The sequence below is a fragment of the Microtus ochrogaster genome, chromosome 4, assembly GCF_000317375.1.
Source record: "Microtus ochrogaster isolate Prairie Vole_2 chromosome 4, MicOch1.0, whole genome shotgun sequence".
NCBI lineage: Eukaryota > Metazoa > Chordata > Mammalia > Rodentia > Cricetidae > Microtus > Microtus ochrogaster.
Window position 1 is genome coordinate 27,692,586 of NC_022011.1, and position 17,357 is coordinate 27,709,942.

General features: G+C 50.7%; 1 protein-coding gene across 1 annotated transcript in view; it reads right to left on the reverse strand.

The window, feature by feature from the left end:
* Positions 1-2,990: 2,990 nt before the first annotated feature.
* Cotl1 (coactosin like F-actin binding protein 1) overlaps positions 2,991-17,357 on the reverse strand; it is a 34,900-nt gene continuing 20,533 nt past the window's right edge. The window contains exon 4 of the mRNA XM_005345757.2: positions 2,991-4,127. Coding sequence (XP_005345814.1) covers positions 4,017-4,127 — 111 coding nt within the window. The 3' untranslated portion in view covers positions 2,991-4,016. The remainder of the gene's footprint in view (positions 4,128-17,357) is intronic.

A 17,357-nucleotide genomic window follows, 5' to 3' on the forward strand; every position in this document is an offset into this window, starting at 1 on the left:
GCACAGGTAAGCTATGCACACACACACGCACGCACACACACAGATCACATTGCTGCCTTGTCTGAATGACACTGAGGATCTCTTGGGGTGCCCACATTTATGCTTGAGGATTTATGGGAAGAGTCATTGTGTGCCACCATGGTCTGGCAAGGCACCAAGAGTGACATCAGCCATGGGAACTGCTGGGGATGAGCCAAGGGAGCAAAGAAACACATTAGCATCTGCTTGAGTGGGTCTGCCAGAAACAAGGCGCGAACTGTTACCCCTCCTTTCCAGAGGCCTCTTTCCTCTCTTGATTGCCAACCCCTCCCTGTAGGCAGCACCCCAAACCTGTCCTGACACAGAGCAGGAAGGGCTCCCCAGGCTCTGCAGGCCCCAGTGCTCTCTCACCTCAGACCCTCCATGAACCACAGAGCAGTATTTGCCTCTCCTGTCACACCCAGAGTGAGGCCCTCCCAGGAGCCACGGCGGCAGGGCTCCATCCCTTGACCTCAGCTTCCTCAGAACTATTAAGAAGGAGTCAGAGGGTTGGATGGGCTTAGGGCCCAATGCGGGGAGGGGCAGCTGGTTTGGCGGTCAGATAGGTGAACAAATCAGCCACCTTCCTGAGGTGGAACTCAGGGCACAGATAACCAGGAAGTCCTTGGCTCCACCTGGCACAGCACCAAGCTGGTTTGAGATCTGGCATCTGTGTGGCTTGGTAGTTTAGCAGGACTCCAGTTTGTTTTGTTGTTTGTGTTTTTTTGTTTTGGGTTTTTTTTTTGTTGTTGTTTTTAAGAAAGGTTTTCTCTTTGTAGACTTGGCGGTATTGGAACTCGCCCTATAGACCAAGCTGGCCTTGAACTTACAGAGATCCGCCTGCCTCTGCCTCCCGAGTGCTGCACCACCACTGTTCGACTCAGGACTCTGGTTTTAGCAGGGGGTATGTCATGGAAACGCACTGCCAAGCACTGCCCAAACTCCTGTCTTGTGGAAGGACCACTCCAGGCACAGGGCCACAGTCCCACCTGAGGAAGAGGAAGGTTTAAACTGACGTTACCACAGCAGCAGAATGTGTCCTCTGTCCTGAGGTCGCAGGATCTGCCATTCAGGGAGTGTACCCTCACCTCCCCTGGAGGCCCTGGGGCCCGCCTCCTGTCTCCTTCAGCTTTGCAGGGCCCCAGGAGTTGCTCAGCTTGTGGCTGCCTCCTTTTCACATTCTCTTATCTTTGCTCTCTCTTGTCTGGGTCTCAATCCTCCCTCGGACCACTAGCCTGTTCCTTAATCATCAATTAGATCCTTAAAGACACTTTTTCCAAGGGAGGCCCATGGTCTGGGCCTGGACATGTATCTTATGGGAACCAATGTTTAGACCCCTTCATAGTCCACCTCACAGGGCCCAGGGAACATTCTAGAATCATGGCACCATTGACTGCTGGGGCTAAGGAAGTAGTTCGGTGGGTAGAGTACTTTCCAGACACACAAAATTGGATATTGTGCTGCGTACTAACACTCTAGGAGAGGCGGAGGTGGGGGCCAGCCTGGGCAACCTCAGACTTCATGTTTCTGCTCAGCACCTCCTCTTATGGAGTCACCTGAGCTAACCTAACCTCGCTCAGCCTCGGTTTAATCTCTTCTGCGGTTCTCTAGGAATGGGGAACAAGGAGATTACATCAGACTAAATCCAGAGCATCCACCCCCAGGGAAGAGAGAGGCCTTTCCCCCAGTCTGGATGGCACCCCGAGACCTGGAGTGGCACACCCCCTTTTAGCCCCAGGTAACCCCTGGAGTTTATCTAAGCAGAGTGCCAGGGTCCCACAGGAGGGCTGGGTGAAGTTGTGGAACAGACAAGTCCCCAGAGACCAATCAGCAATAGAGCAGAAATATATACCATAGCCCCAGGTTGGCTTCCTCCCTGGCTCTCCTTCCTTCCCCACCCTACAGAAAGCCTCCAGCAAGGGCAGGATAGATGGAGGGCAGGAAAGGCTTGCAGGTGTAGCCAGGTCTCAGCCTTTTTTTCCTTTCCTTTTCTTTTTCTTTTTTTTGAGACAGGGTCTGTAGCCCAGGCTGGCCCTTGTGAACTCACTGTGTAGCAAAGGATAACTCTAAACGTCTGACCCTCCGGCCTTCTCAAGGGCTGTGATTGATTCCATCATACCCAGCTTGTACAGTGTTATCCATTCTCCTAGGAGGGATTCAGAGCTCAGAGAGGTTAACCTTCCTGAAGACACACAGCTAAAAACAGAAAAGTAGACGCTGGGAGCCACGAATGTGAACTTCCCATGGATGGAGTCACCTCTGGCTTGTGCCACCGGCCAGCATGGTCATTGCCTTGTGACAGGGGAGGCGAGCTGGTCTCTCTGATCTTGTTTTTATAAAGTGAAGATGACCACCTATGGTTAAAAATTTTTAAATCTGAGCCAGGAGTGGTGACGCATACCTGTAATCAGGAGGTTGTGGCACGGAGATTGCCACAGTCTAGGCTGCAGTGAGGCCCCCTCTCACTAGACACAAAACAAAAGGCATATATCTATGGCTGGCTGTGGAGACTAAGACCTGTGAGTCCAGCTTCTTGCGACGAGAGAGGAGGATTACAACTTCAAGGCTTCCCTGGGACAGGGAAAGAGTTCTGAGTTCTAGGACAACCTGGATCCCCTGGACTGGAGTTACAGGAAGTTGTGAGCTGCCCAACGTGGGCGCTGGGAACCAAACATGGGTCCTCTGCAAGAACGTGGGGAGGGTTAAAAGCTACTGAAATAGAGCGAGCTGATACACATCTGTAACCTTACCATAGAGGTGATGGCCTAATGCAAATTAGGAGTTCAAGACTGTCCTACACGAAAACATCTTGGATAAGGAAACCCTGGCGCCCAGGGCCCAGCGGCTTCTTCCACAACAGCTCAGTCTGAATTTGGAGAAACACACACACACACACACACACACACACACACACACACACACCACACACACATGCACACCACACACAAAGCAGACAGCCCAACTCGTTTTTCTTGAAAAACACATTTATTTCTGTAAACTGTTGGAATGCCAGAGATGGTCCTCATAGCCCAGTCCAGTGCAGTCTTCTTCCCCAAAATGAAAAGAGCGAGGATAAGGAAAAGAGCTGTCCTCACGCGCTCACGAGGGGCCATGCCCGCCTCAGCTTTTCTTTAAAAGCAAACAAAGCCATCTTTTCGAATGTGTGGTGCAGACTAAGATTGCAGCCACTGCCGCCTTCCAGGTGCCAAGGCCTGCGCTGCCTCCCGGCTTGCAGGGGACCTTTCCACCCTGGTCACCCTGGGGGGCCCTGAGGTTGACCCTGAATTCCCACCACCACCGGACTCAGACCTCTCATATTTAGAAGGACTTCGCCCAAAGGGTAGTTTAGACCACATGGCAGAGCCACCGCCAGGCAAGATTTAAGGCAAATTATCACTTCGGACTCGGTCCACACCAGACCTAAACCTGTCCCTGCCAAGCAGCATCTACCAGATTTACATAGAGCTTAGGCCACTCTGAACAGGGTGGGGGTGGGGCCTGGAGCCATGTCTAGGGGGCTCTGAGGAGTGTTTGTGAGCTCATGAAGGCTGTGGAGTATGCACAGCTCCTGGCATGGTGGCCGGCAGAGGGCTAGCAGGAAACAGCCAAGGCAAGCTGGGATGGTACCCAGGCCAGGCCCCAGCAACTGGAGGCCAAGGTGGCTCAGCCCAGGCAGGCCACAGTGAGGGAAAGGGAAATGCCCGGCCAAGGGCCACTGACAGAGGCACCTGGGATCTGATGGTGCACATGGCCCTGGCACCAAGATGACTTCTTTTTAAAACGAAAAGGGGGCAGGTACTGAATGATGCTTGGTGAGCTTGAGAGGGTCACAGAGGGGCGGGGTAGGGGACATACAGAGGAGTGGAAGGGTGGGGTTTGCACACACTGGTGGCGCCGGCGCCTCTCATGGCTCCTCCTCCCTGGTGGGCTGGTGACTCTGAGGTGGCAGTCTCCACCAAGGTGGAGCAGGCAGATGGCTCTGAGGTGTGGGGCTGGGGCTACTCTGTCTGAGCATCGTAATTGGCCCCTCCGGCCTTCTTCAGCTCGCTCCTGATGAAGTCTTCCTCCAGCTCCTTCCGATCGCTGATCACAAACTCCTTTGCAAAATTCTGCAAGGACAAAGAAGAGCTCAGAGTTTCTGTGAGGGAGGGGGGGGCAGGTCCAGGGTTGCCCAGGCAACGCAGCAGGAAGCCTTGGCACCCCAGACACTCGCAGAGGAGTGCAGTAAAATCATGCCAACAGAGCCTGTGCCAGAAGACCGATCAAATGGACAGGGATGCCATGTCCTCTGGGCCACGGGTGAACCCAAGCATGGCTCCTGGACTGTCTCATCCTGGCTGTGTTACCGTGGACAGGTCCCTCTCAACGGTCATCCACCTTCTTCAGCTCTAAGAACCCACCAGGGAGGTTGTGAGGTTGGAAAAGCAGGTCAGAGAAGGAAGGGGAAAGAGGAGCTAGACATGGTGGCATATACCTGCCATCCCAGCATGCAAGAGGCTAAAGGCAGGGGAACTACCATGATTCTAGGACCAACCTGAGCTACATAGTGAGACCCTATCGGGAAAAAAAATCACAGGACGGAGGGAACAGAAAAAAAGGGGCTCTGACTTGTGGCTACTGCTCGCCTGCATGTGTTACTACTGCACCCGGGGTTGGGAAAAGCCGGGATAACAGGCTCTCGTACGCCGGCTCAACCATTACCAGGCCTGAGTGCACCAGGGGTAACCCAGCCTTTCCACCCACATTCACTAGTGGGCAGGGCACTATTGGCGTTCAGTCTACAAACATGCCAGGCTATCGTTAGGAAACACAACGCTTCTGTCACTGCTTTGGGTGCAGGCTTTGCCCCATAACCCGAGGGCCTGGCCCAGGAGGGAAAGAGTGAAGCAGGTGGTATCTTATCAGATAACCCTGAGCCGTGAGGGTTACGTTATTTTATACGTAGATTATACACTACAATAAATCAAGAAGACCTCAAAGGAAGACAAAGAAAGCTGCCAGAAGCACAGGTCCAAAGGTCGGGGAATTATCCACAGAAAGGAGTTGAAGGTGGCTGTGCAACCCTGTAAAGTCAGCACTGGGGAGCTGCAGGCAGGAGGCATGAGAGTTCATGGCCAGACTCAGCTACACGGAGTTCAAGGCCAACAAAGTCTTGTGGTAAGAGGAGCGCACACTGCACATCAGCACTCATGCATGTAGCTCAACACTATACATCATAGAACATTAGAACCAGTCCTGGGGGAGGAATCTAGGGCTTAGTCTCCTTAGGCAATGATCTACCACTGAGCAACATCCCCAGGCCTGTGGCACTGTTATCAGGACTTCCGTACACACACACGTACACACACACACACACACACACACACACACACACACACACAGTGCTCTGGTACCGAGACCAAGCCATGGCATCAAATATGAGACCCCAACTATGACCCTGGGACTGGACACCTGAAGATCTACCTAAGAGAAACGAAATCGCCTTGGCTCCTAAGCACATGCCTGATCTCACGGCAACGTGATTCACCAACAGCCAAGCACCCCAAACAGATGAGATGAGGCGGTACACAGAGCTCGGCCGCCCCACACGGTGAAACATTAATTAGTCAGCAATGAAAAGGAATGGAGTTCAGATGCCTGCTGCAACATGGAGGAGCCCTTACACATGAGCAGAAGCAGGCAGACGCAAAGGCCACCCACTGTCTGGTTCCCCTGACAGGAAATGTCCAAAAAAGGCAAATCCACTGAGAAAGCAGATCAGAGGTGACCAGGGGTGGGAGAAGAACAGGAAATGACAGATAACACCTAAAATTGGACGTGGTAAAATTGGCAGAGCTCTTAGAGATGACTGTAAACCAGGACGGGCCGGAAAGCCAGCTTTCTCTATGCCCTGAAGTACGGCTCTGCCCAAAATCCCCCCAAGAGCAACACTTAAAATCCCCGAAACAATCAAGATGTTTCCAGTCTTCATTTTACAGACGTGACAGAGTTTGAAGACCCACCCAAGGTCACAGAGCTGGGACTGCTGCCTTGGACTGGGAATGTGGCTCAGGAGGAGAGCGTTTACCTCAGCAGGCACGAGGTCCTGGGTTCAATTCCTAGCACCCCCCCCATCCCCCGTACTACTATACAGATATAAAGAAAAGATGGCAAAAAAAAAAAAAAAGATCTTTGGAACTAGGGAGGAGTGGTTAAAATGCTTAATTTTACATTAAATGGCTTCCACATCAATAAAAACAAAATAAACAAAATTGCCATAGCACCAGGAAGACCAACCTCTCAGCTTTCTAGATACCATGAGCAAGGCTGCCAAGACATGGAGGGATATGGAAGAGGGGTTAGTATCAGTCAAGAGGAACTAGTATTAGTCAAGAGGGACTAGTATTAGTCAAGAGGGACAGCCTCACACACTCTCTGAGTCCACTCTGATACAGTGGCCTTTTACATGGTTAAGATAAGACCCCTGGGCAGAGCCAAGACAGCTTTGTCCAGCCCCTTCCCACCAGTCCCACTGGCCAGCACTGCTAAGTAAAAGCATGTGACCCAGACAATGGAAGGCAGTGGGCCTCGGTCAGAAAGAGAATTGAGAGCTGACTTGTGTCTCAACTCCCAGCTCAACCCAACTGCACAAGGGAGGGGCAAGAGTGTCCCAGCAAGGAAGCCAACAGGCTTCGAAGCCTGCAGAGGAAGTTCAAAGTCCCCTGCTTGTGGACTGCCATATATGGCAATCTAAAGAAAAGAACCTGAAGTCTGTGTCAGGAACAGGCGATAAGGGTTAAGAAATCTAAAGGGAAGTGTTAGGGGCTGGGTGCAGCTCCAGCTAAAACCACAAGAGTGTGAGCCATCACATGACAATCAAGCAGCCTGGTGCTCACACCTATAATCCCAGATACCTTTCATCCCAGAACTCTGGAGACTGCCCAGGACCTTGAAGCCAGTTTGGGTTCTGTAGCAAAACCATCTCAACAAAACAAAACGGGCTGAGGATGTGGCTCAGTGGGCACAACACTTGCCCAGCATGTAAAAAGCCCTGGGTTTAATCCCCAGCACTGCACAAACCAGGCATTATGGTACAGGTTTATAATCCCAGGTAGCAGCAAGAGGATCAAAAGTTCAAGACTGGGTGGGGAGATGGCTCAGCAGGTAAAGGCATTTGCCGCCTACCCTGATGATCTGAGATCCCCACAGTGAAAAGAGAGACCAACCCCTGTGCATTGTGTCCTGGCTCCATGCCACTGTGGTGTGCACAAGTCTACACACAAAGGTAATAGATGTGAAAAAAAAATTAAGGCCAACCTCAGCTACATATGGAGTTCAAGACCAGCCCAGGCTACCTGACTGTCTAGAAAAGGAGATCAGACCAGCGAACCATACATAGCGATAAATGTGAATGGGCAAAATGACCTAAACTCTCCCATATACCCCCATATATATAACACTCACATGCACACATATACACTGTCTCAAACCATAAAAAAATAAATGCACCCTCAAACTTTGAGGTGTGCTTAAAAACAAACAGCCATGAAGCGAATGCTTCCAAGTTCACAAAGTTTACAGGACACCCAATGCTCCACCCACACGATGCCTTGCTGCGTCAGTCACACGGAACGTTCTTTCTTCTCTGTTGCTACAGAAGACAGGAAGAAGGAGACATGACTGAAGGTGTGCTTGTACTGTGGCTGCCTGCAGAGCCCTGAGCCGGGACTTCAGGGGACGGTAACTGGAAAAGCAGTATGGGGTGTGGGTCGTGTGCTCAGCACCCTGTCAGGTCATTCCACACCCACTGTTTTGGGGGAACTCCAGAGCTAGAGAGCAAAATGAAGAGTCCTACCTCTTCTAGTGACCAAATAGGCATCTAACATTTCTGAGGTCACTGAAGCTCAAGCGATGCCCATGGTATCAAGGCAGACCGTGGATTTGCCGTGATGCCTTGGGTTGATGGTCTCATGGTGAGCCTGGCTGGAGGTTGGCTCTGCTCCCCTCACCTCACAAGAGTCCAGGAGGTGGATCTGCACCCACACTGCCCAGTGAAGTCAGAGATACCTGCAGATGCTAGAGGAGACACTTCCTCTGGGGCTCCCATCTCCCCAGCAGCTGTCTGGAAGATGGCAAGGCCCGAGAAGTATTCACTTACCCCTCCATCCACAGTGAGGACAGCGGAGGCTTCACAGCCTTTGGCTAACACCCATGTTACATCCCCTGAACTGCCCCAACCCCGCACCCGGGCCCTCCAGGAACCTTCCAGATCTCAACACCTCCTATGATTCAACCCTTCCCTGTACATCCTCCTAAATGAGGTTTCCCCATTTGCAGCCAAGCCCATTTATGGGGTCCTGTCACCCAAGGACAGCCCTGATAAAAGCTGAGGGTACCTCTTCCCCACTATTGCAGGGGCAGTTCCTTCGGATCTGAGAAAGTGGGAGAAGTAGGCATCCTACGATGGCATCCATGATGGGCCAATAGGGCCTTGCCCCCACAAAAGACTTGACACACGCACATTCTTCCCTTCTCGGGTATGAGTTCTACACAACGTCCCCAAACGTATGACTTGGGCACGGTGCTGGCTAGTTTTCTGTGGATTTGATACAAGCTAGAGTTATCTGAAAGGAGGAACTGCAATTGAGAAAATGGCTCCGTAAGATCAGACTGTAGGCAAGACAGGAGAACATTTTCTTAGTGATTGATGCGGGAAGGGTCGGCCCATTGTGTGATACCAGTCCCTGGGTTCTGTAAGAAAACAGGTGGAGGAAGTCATGAGCAACAAGTCAGTAAGCAGCACTGCATCATGGCCTCTGCATCAGCTCCTAAGACAGGCTCCTGCCCTGCTTGGGTTCCTGCCTTGACTTCCTTCGGTGATGAACTCCGATATGGAATCCTAAGCAAAATAAACCCATTCCTCCTCAGCTTGATTTTCGGTCATGGTGTTTCATCACAGTAATAGAAGCCTTAAGACAGGTACTAACCTCAAAACTTACTTGAAATGACCCCCTGCACCCTGTCTCCACTCCTACTAAGCAGTCAGCTTCAGACCTAAGAGGGCCAGCAGCACCACCAGGGAGTCTCCAGTGGCACAGGGGAGTCGCCCTCCTGGTATGTTTGTAAAAAGAGCAGAAACCAAGCGACATACCTGGGCAGATGAAGCCTGATCTGGGAGCAACGCCAAGACCAGAAAGAGCAAAGAGCTGCTCACCTTCATCACTGGGTGCTAGCCACCAAGACGTCACCTGTGCCAAAAGGTCACCTGCCACCACGCTCGACCCCTATACCCACACGCAAGCCATCAAAGAGCCACAAGGAGAGGAGGTGGCAGAACCCAGGCCTGTCCTTATTGAGAAGTGTTTCGATGGCACACATGCGGCCTTATGTAAATGTCACACAGCAAGTGACATTGCAGCAGCCCTGAAATGCTGCCAGTTTACCCACAAGCAGCACTCACAGCCCCTGGCGCAGCCCGGCCATCAGGTGTGTCACAGGTCAGCAGCAGCAGTGACCAGCACACTGCAGCTGTTGGTGACCGAAAAGAACACCATCTATTCTGCAAGCAGAGTGGCCCCACGGGACAGTCTCCCATCACAGAGTCCTGTGGCAGCCCTGCTCGGGGGGCAGCAGGGCCTGGCAGGGGTGTAAGGGAATAGATGTCGCTCCCTTAAACCTGGTGGTGGCTTCATGGGTGCTCATAGGGGAAGCTTGCAATGTTCAAAAGTCACCCAGCTGTAGCTGTTCTGTGGTTCAAGACAAATGGAGAGGATGGAACCAAAGGAACAAACCCCACTAAACCCTGCCAAGGCCAACCACCCCCGTTTCGGATAGAAGAGGGGAGAGGGGAAGTGACTCACTTCAGGTCTGCCCTTCCTCCTCGCCCCTCCTCCAGGCTGGTCTACACTGTCTGTCTCCACCCCCACACCTCCATACCAGAAGCCCCAAGGCTGCCCAAGTTACCCATAAGAGTCAAAAGCACAAAGTGCCAGTCTGAGTAATGTCGCCTGAGGCATCTGGTGCCATGTCCAGGACCCTCCCAGGTCTCTAAACAGGGACTTTCCATGTCTCACCCAGTGGCCTTCTTCAAAGGAAGAGGCTCGGGGCTGGAGATATGGCTCAGTGGTTAAGAGCACTCACAGTTCTTCCAGAGGACCTGGGTTCGATTCCCAGCACCCACATGACAGCTTACAACTGCCTGTAACTCTACCTCCAGGATATCTGCACCCTTGCACAGACATACATACATGCAGACAAAATACCAATGCACATAAAGTAAAAATAAATAAATCATTACAAAAAACAAAAAAAAAAAACCCCAAAACCAAGGAAGAGGCTCTTTCAGCCAATGTTCAGTTCTGGCAGCTTCAGGCTTCCATCAAAACAGCCTGTAAAGGTGGCTGAGGACAGGCTTGTCCCACAACACTTCTCAGACCCCAGGTCTCTCTCCTTGAGAAAGTGATCCCAGTGAAGGGCGGTTAGGAAGTAGGTTTGCACATGCGCGCACGCCACACACACACACACACACACACACACACACACACACACACACACACACCTCTGTTTGCAAGGTTAAATTAAGTATGTTAAATTAAGTATGCATACAAGTATTCTCCTATCCTTGATTTTAAATTGTCTGCGCACCTCCTTTTCACCCCTCGGCTGACCTTGAGCTTGCTGGTAGCCAAGAATGACCCTGAACTTCAGACTTTCCACCTCTCTGGTGTTGGGATTACAGAAGTGATTACAGTGCCTGGTTTATGTGGTGCTGAGGACCCAGTGAGCCATATCCCCAGCCCCCGACTCTTTTTTGAAGGGCTTCCAACTGCCTGGCTTAAACCCAGTTTTCTTGCTAAAGCAGGCTGGAAACAGGATTTAGTTTAAGCTGCTCCTAGCTCGGCAGCAGCCTGGCCCTCCCGAGCCTCAGTTCCTCCTCCACAAACAGGAAGAGAAACAATGCCACATGCTGAGGCCATAATGAGAGTCTTGGAGTCTGCACTGAGCCTGTATGTTTGCTGGGTGCGCCCAGCACTGGACAAGTGCTGACTGGCCCTCAGCTGATTTGTGAGCGATGTAGCTTTTCCTTCAGCCTCAAGGCTTCAGGGGAGCTTAGGGTTTAGTGGCTGGGCCCTTTCCTTGTTCCCCAGAGTTTATTTTCAATGAAGGGCAGCCCTAGGGCTTCCTCTGGGTAAACATGGAAGATGCTGGTTATGTCCACCAACCCAGTGGCAATCCCCAAAGCTGGGTTGGGAGAGCTGCAGAGAAGTTGCAAGCCTGCTAGGGAAGAGAGATGTCTGCCACTATACCAAAAGCCAAGCAGAACAATGCCACTCACTGTTCCCTGAAACCTATGCTGGCTTAATACTCACTATGGCCATCACTTGCCCATACCCTGGGAGGCCAAACTCCAATGCTGTGGCTCTCTCTAAGAAAAGAGGAGCAGGGGCTCCAGGAGGCCCCAAACTCAGTATTCAGTGGCTCTGGCCCTGTTCTCCATTTTCTGTGAAAGAGGAGGAGAAAAAAGGATCTCCCAACCATGTTCACCAGCCATCCAGGGGTCTGCCTATGTCTCTAGAGCATAAAGATAAAGATGGTGACAATGTCCCACCATGGACACCAGAATTCGTGGGGAACCAACATAACATTTCAGCCTTGTTCTAGGCTTTGGGAACATCCGGAACTCATAAAAATCTCCGCTATACAGGGTGGAGAGTGGACAAGTCACCTGCTGGCCACAATCAAGTGCCTTTCACCAACTGGAATTCCCCCAAGAATTCTAAGCCAAAGACCTCTGAGTGCGGAATAAAGGCAATTAGTCCCCAACAGCCCCTCTTGCCGGGAGAAAGGACAACCTCGTAGGAGGCTAAGCAGAAAGAAATCGAAGCTCACAGCAGCCGCAGGCACTCCACTGTCAGCTCTCCTGCCTCCTCTGGGCCCTCCTACACCTATTCAAATGTCTGAAAGACCAAGTCCTTAAAACCTGACCAGCAAGGTATAATTTACTCAAAAAGAGCAGGTTCTTAAAGCAGGCATGACTCTTCGGAGAAGGAAGAAGGCAACAGCTGGATCAGAAGGTCAAGTTTCCGACAGCTGACAGCTTTGGAAACAAAGATCCCCCTCCTGCTCAGGGAGAGAACCAAGGGCACACCACAGGTGGGCACGTCCTGATCTAGCAAGAAGGAATGCTGAGCAGACAGAGGTCCCCAGATCCTTCTGTGCGCTGGTGTGGACCAAACCAACTCAGGGCAGTTGATCCCATACTGGGAAAATGTTGTGGAATATTCCTATAACTGGGCAGAGATGTGTTCCATTTGTTTATGCTGCATTTGTTTAATTATATAAAGCTATTCTGTATCTGATTCACCTTGCCTGCCTAAGGCACCTGATTGGTCTAATAAAAAACTGAATGGCCAATAGCTAGGCAGGAGAAAGGATGGGGGGCACTCTAAGCTCAAGAAGAAGGAAGAAGGAGAGAATGACAAACTCACTGCAGGCAGTTGTCAGCCAGCCAGACGTGGAAACAGTAGAAAAGTAAGGAAAGGTAAAAAGCCCTGAGGCAAAAATAGACAAAAAGAAACCAGTTAATCTGAGTTAAAAGAGCTAGTCAGACATCTTGAAATTTGCAGGCAAATGGATGGAGCTAGAAAACATCATTTTGAGTGAGGTAACCCAGACCCAGAAAGATAATTATCATATATACTCACTCATAAGTGGTTTTTAAACATAACGCAAAGAAAACCAGCCTACAAATCACAATCCCAGAGAACCTAGACAACAATGAGGACTCTAAGAGAGGCATGCATGGATCTAATCTACATGGGAAGCAGAAAAAGACAAGATCTCCTGAGTAAATTGGGAGCATGGGGACCTTGGGAGAGGGTTGAAGGGGAAGGGAGAGGCAGGGAAGGGAGAAGAGAAAAATGTAGAGCTCAATAAAATTCAATTTTAAAAAAGGGAGTTAGTCAGAAAAGAGTTAAGCTAGGCCGAGCATTGAAAACTAGTAAGAAGTCTCTGTGTCATGATTTGGGGAGCTGTCTGGTGGCCCAAAAGAAAAAGCCTGGAACCAGGCAGTGATGGCACACGCCTTTAATCCCAGCACTCAGGAGGCAAAGGCAGGCAGATCTCTGTGAGTTTGAGGCCAACCTGGCCTACAGAATTAGTTCCAGGACAGGCTCCAAAGCTACACAGAGAAACCCTGTCTGGACAAACCAAAAAGAAAGAATGAGAAAAAAAAAAGAAAGAAAGAAAAAGCCTGGTACAGGAAAACATCCCCCTTCATAGTCATCTCTTTAGGATATGAAAAACTGCCTAGGACCTGCTCCTCTGTCTCTCAGATGTTCACCAAAGCCCTGACCTCATCTGGTCTGACCTCTGACCCTATCTAGTTCAGGGAAGGGAAAGGGGTAGCAAACATACTCCATTCTCTGCTACCATGTCTGTGACAGACATCACAAATCAATCGTGGCACCTTCTCCATCAACACTCAACTTCAGAACCCTTCTTTTCATCCAGAGCCCAAGCAGTCCCTACCTATTGGTCAGCTAACGGGGTAGAGGTCAAATCCAGGCTGGGTCTTCATCTTCTGACTAATCAAAACTGCCCATGGCTGAGGAACCAGGTATGTAGCAAAACCCTCACCCAACACGTGAGAGACCCTGGGTCTCCAGAACCACAAAGAGAGAAAGAGAAAGCATACAATTTCTTGTTCCCAGCCACATGCATGCTTGGGAATTTCATCCAAAGAATCAGTAAACAGAATTGTTTTAAAATGACAACACTTAGCCTCAAAGATGTTCACTGTCAGCAAATACCAGATGTGTTCATAATTCAACAGAAAATGAATACATAAGTAAACAGGGCTCGCTTAATTGGTAGAATGCTTGCCTCGCATACGCAGACCCCTGGGTTCCATCTCGGCACCGGATAAAGAGGGTGCAGCGGCACACACCTATAACCTCGCCACTTAGGGAGGTAGAGGCAGGAAGTTCAGGGGCTCAAGGACACCTCAACTGCATAGTGAGTTCAAGACATGTCTCAATACTATATACCAGCACTCCCCATAGCAATTTCAATCCCATTGCTCAGAAGAGGAAACAGGGATACAGGGAGGTGAGAGGCCAGAAACATGATCTTCGGGAGCTTCTAGCCAAGGCTGGCTGAGGTCCACAAGAGAAAGAAAGCATATGACTGACACTAGACTCAGTCTGGGGTGGGCACTCACGGATCAGGGCCTGGCTACTGAGCCTAGGGGCCACACAGGCACAATCATGTGTGGTGCAGGCCTGTTTTGAAAGGGACTTTGTAGAGACAACCAGAAGACAGAAAATGGAGAGGCACCGGAAAGGGGGCAGACAAAGCCTCAGAACACACACCCAGGGAGCTTGGGCCTTGGAACACTATAGGGAGGCCTCCCACCTTCAGGGAGCTGGCAAGCAGGAGTTCCATGGTTCTGCGTTGGGCATGGCTACTAGGCAGCTGGCAAGTGCCACACACAGGCACACTGACCATGGGCTAGGAGTAGGTCTAGAGTCTAGTGAGGGGCAGCAAGCCACGGCTGGCACAGCACAGTCTTTTGGTTGAAGCAGCTTCGTGTGCGTGCTGGACCTCTCCTTGAACAAAGCCAATGTAGGCTCCACACTGTGTTTCAAATGACGCCCCACCTTCAAAATGGTTTCCCTTTGGTAAGTAAGATGGCTTGGCAGATAAAGGAGCTTGCTGCTAAACCTGCAACCTGAATTTGATCCCAGTCCCCAAAACCTACATAGTAAAAGGAAAGAGACTCCACGACATTGCCCTCTGACCTCCACATGCACGCATACACCCACATATCACGCACACAAACAGAATATTTTTAAACTCAATAAATTAATACAAAGAAACTAAAGAGCGCATGAGAGTGATTTGCAAGGCAGGCCTGATCCACTCTCTGATGTGAGGCAGCCTGGCCTGGCACCGGGAAGTCTCCCCTGCTGGCCACCACATTGTCCCCACAAGCCTGCAGAGGCACCAGAACAATGGGCAGACAACAGTGCGGCAGGGTGATCTCAGCCAGGGAGCTGTCTGTCCGCTCAGCACATTCCCCAACTGGGGGCAGCAACTCAGCCCAGCTTCCTGCAGCCTCTGCTGCCCTGTGGCTGGTGGAGAAGGGGACTTTTGTCTAGTTTTCCCAGGCATGGACCTTTCAGTGACCTTTCTAACTTCCAGTCCCAAGCGGGCCTCAATTCCCCATCCTCCTGCCTCCACACTAGAGTGCTGAGGTTACAGGCATGCACCTCCATCTGGCCAGGAATCCCAGCTCCTCATCTGAGTGACACCAGCATACCTCAACTCCCATCATGCCTCTGAACTGGATGGGACCTCAGGGTAACTCAAACCATAAAGCCCCAGCCCCACCCCCAGACGGCAGTCAGGGTTCTTTGAAGGGACCCGACTATCACAGAGGTAGCAGGCCTCTCTCTTCTGGGGTCCAGACCTTGAAGGGTCACTGAAGCCTGGATGTTCCTTCTGCTGGGCAGAGGGTGGCCAAATCCAGAGAGAAAGAGAACAAATGGGAAATGAAAGTTCCCTGAGTCGGGATACAGCCATGATTCCCTGATGCCCTCACATCCCCGTGTAAAGAGCCAGCCAATTCCACTTAACTTCAGCTTCTCAGAGCCTGCAAATCCACGACTGAAAACCAGTATTCCCACCATGAAGGTGCCACAGAGAAGCCAGGTCCCCGAGTCACCCCCACTTACAGCTCTACTTGGCCACTGTAACCATTCAGAGTTCTCAGAAACCCGAGGCTGGGACTGCAGCTTGGCCCTGGCTGGAACCTCAGCACCACGAAACAACTAAGCACGCAATAAACAACTAAATGAACAACAGTCTAGTCACGTCTGGTAGCTCATTGTCACACTCAAACCCAGAGGCAGAAGTCTGAGGGCAGACTGGGCTACAGAATGAGGCCCTATCTCAACAAAATTAAATTAAAATGAGATGATAATGGGGCCAGCAGATAACTCAGCGGGTAAAGGTGCTTGAGGTGAATCCGATGAATTTGATCTCTGGAGGTCAAGGAAAGACAGAGAGAATGCACTCCGTAGCGCTGTGCACACACACTCAGTGTTGCACGTGCGTGTGTAAACACAAGGAAAGACAGAAGGACAGAACAGACTCTGTAGTGCTGTGCACATACACTCGGTGTTGCACGTGCGTGTGTAAACACAAGGAAAGACAGAAGGACAGAACGGACTCTGTAGTGCTGTGCACATATACTCAGTGTTGCACATGGGGCACACACACATACACACAAATGCAACGGAATTAATTAAAAACCCACTCTAAATGCAATAAAGCTGACCCTCACGCTTATAAGCCCTGGAATCCCTCCCTAGGGTTCTACAGAGGCCATCCAGCAGGGGCTGCAAGCTGCTCAGGCAATAAGATGCTCACATAAGGACCTCACTTTAATCCTTAGAACTCAAAGGGAAAAGAAAAAGCTGGGTATGGTCAGGCTCCACCTGACTCCAGCACTCAGGAGGCAGAGACAGGGGAATCTCTGTGAGTTCCAGGATAGCCAGAGCTATATAGCAGAGAGAGCCTGTGTGCTGGCTAGTTTTATGACAGCTTGTCATAAGCTATAGTCATCACAGAGGAGAAAGACTCAATTGAGACTATGTCTCCATAAAATCTAGCTGTATAAAAGTCTGTAGGACATTTTCTTAATTGGTCATTGATAGGAGATGCCCAGCCCATTGTAGGCGGCACCATCCCTGGATTGGTGGTCCTGGATTCTATAAGAAAGCAGGCTGAGCAAGCCATGAGGAGCAAGTCGGTAAGCAGCACCCCTCCATGGCCTCTGCATCAGCTCCTGCTTCTAGGTTCCTGTCCTGTCTGAGTTCCTGTCCTGACTTCCTCCAGTGATAACAGTGACATAGAAGTGTAAGCCAAATAAATAAAGCTTTTCCTCTCAACTTCTTCCCATCATGGTGTTTCATCACAGCAATAGAATCCTAAGACACCCTGTCTCAAAAGAACACTTTTTAAAGGTAGCCGGTGTGTCAGTCAGGGAGCCAAGGAAGGCAAGGGAAAGTACCACATAGTTAGTTTGTTTTTGTTTCATTTTATGTGTATGGATATTTTGCTTACATGTATGTCTGTAAGGTCACATGCAGTGACCGTGGAGGCCAGAAGAGGGTGTCAGACCCCCTGGGGCTCCAGGGGCAGAGGGGTTGTGAGCTCCCACATGAGTGCCAGGAATCAAACACAGGCTCTCTGGAAATGCAGCCAATACTCTTAATCACTGAGCCATCTCTCCAGTCCCATTGTCTGTCTGTCTATCTATCTATCTTTCTTTCTTTCTTTCCTTTTTTTTTTTT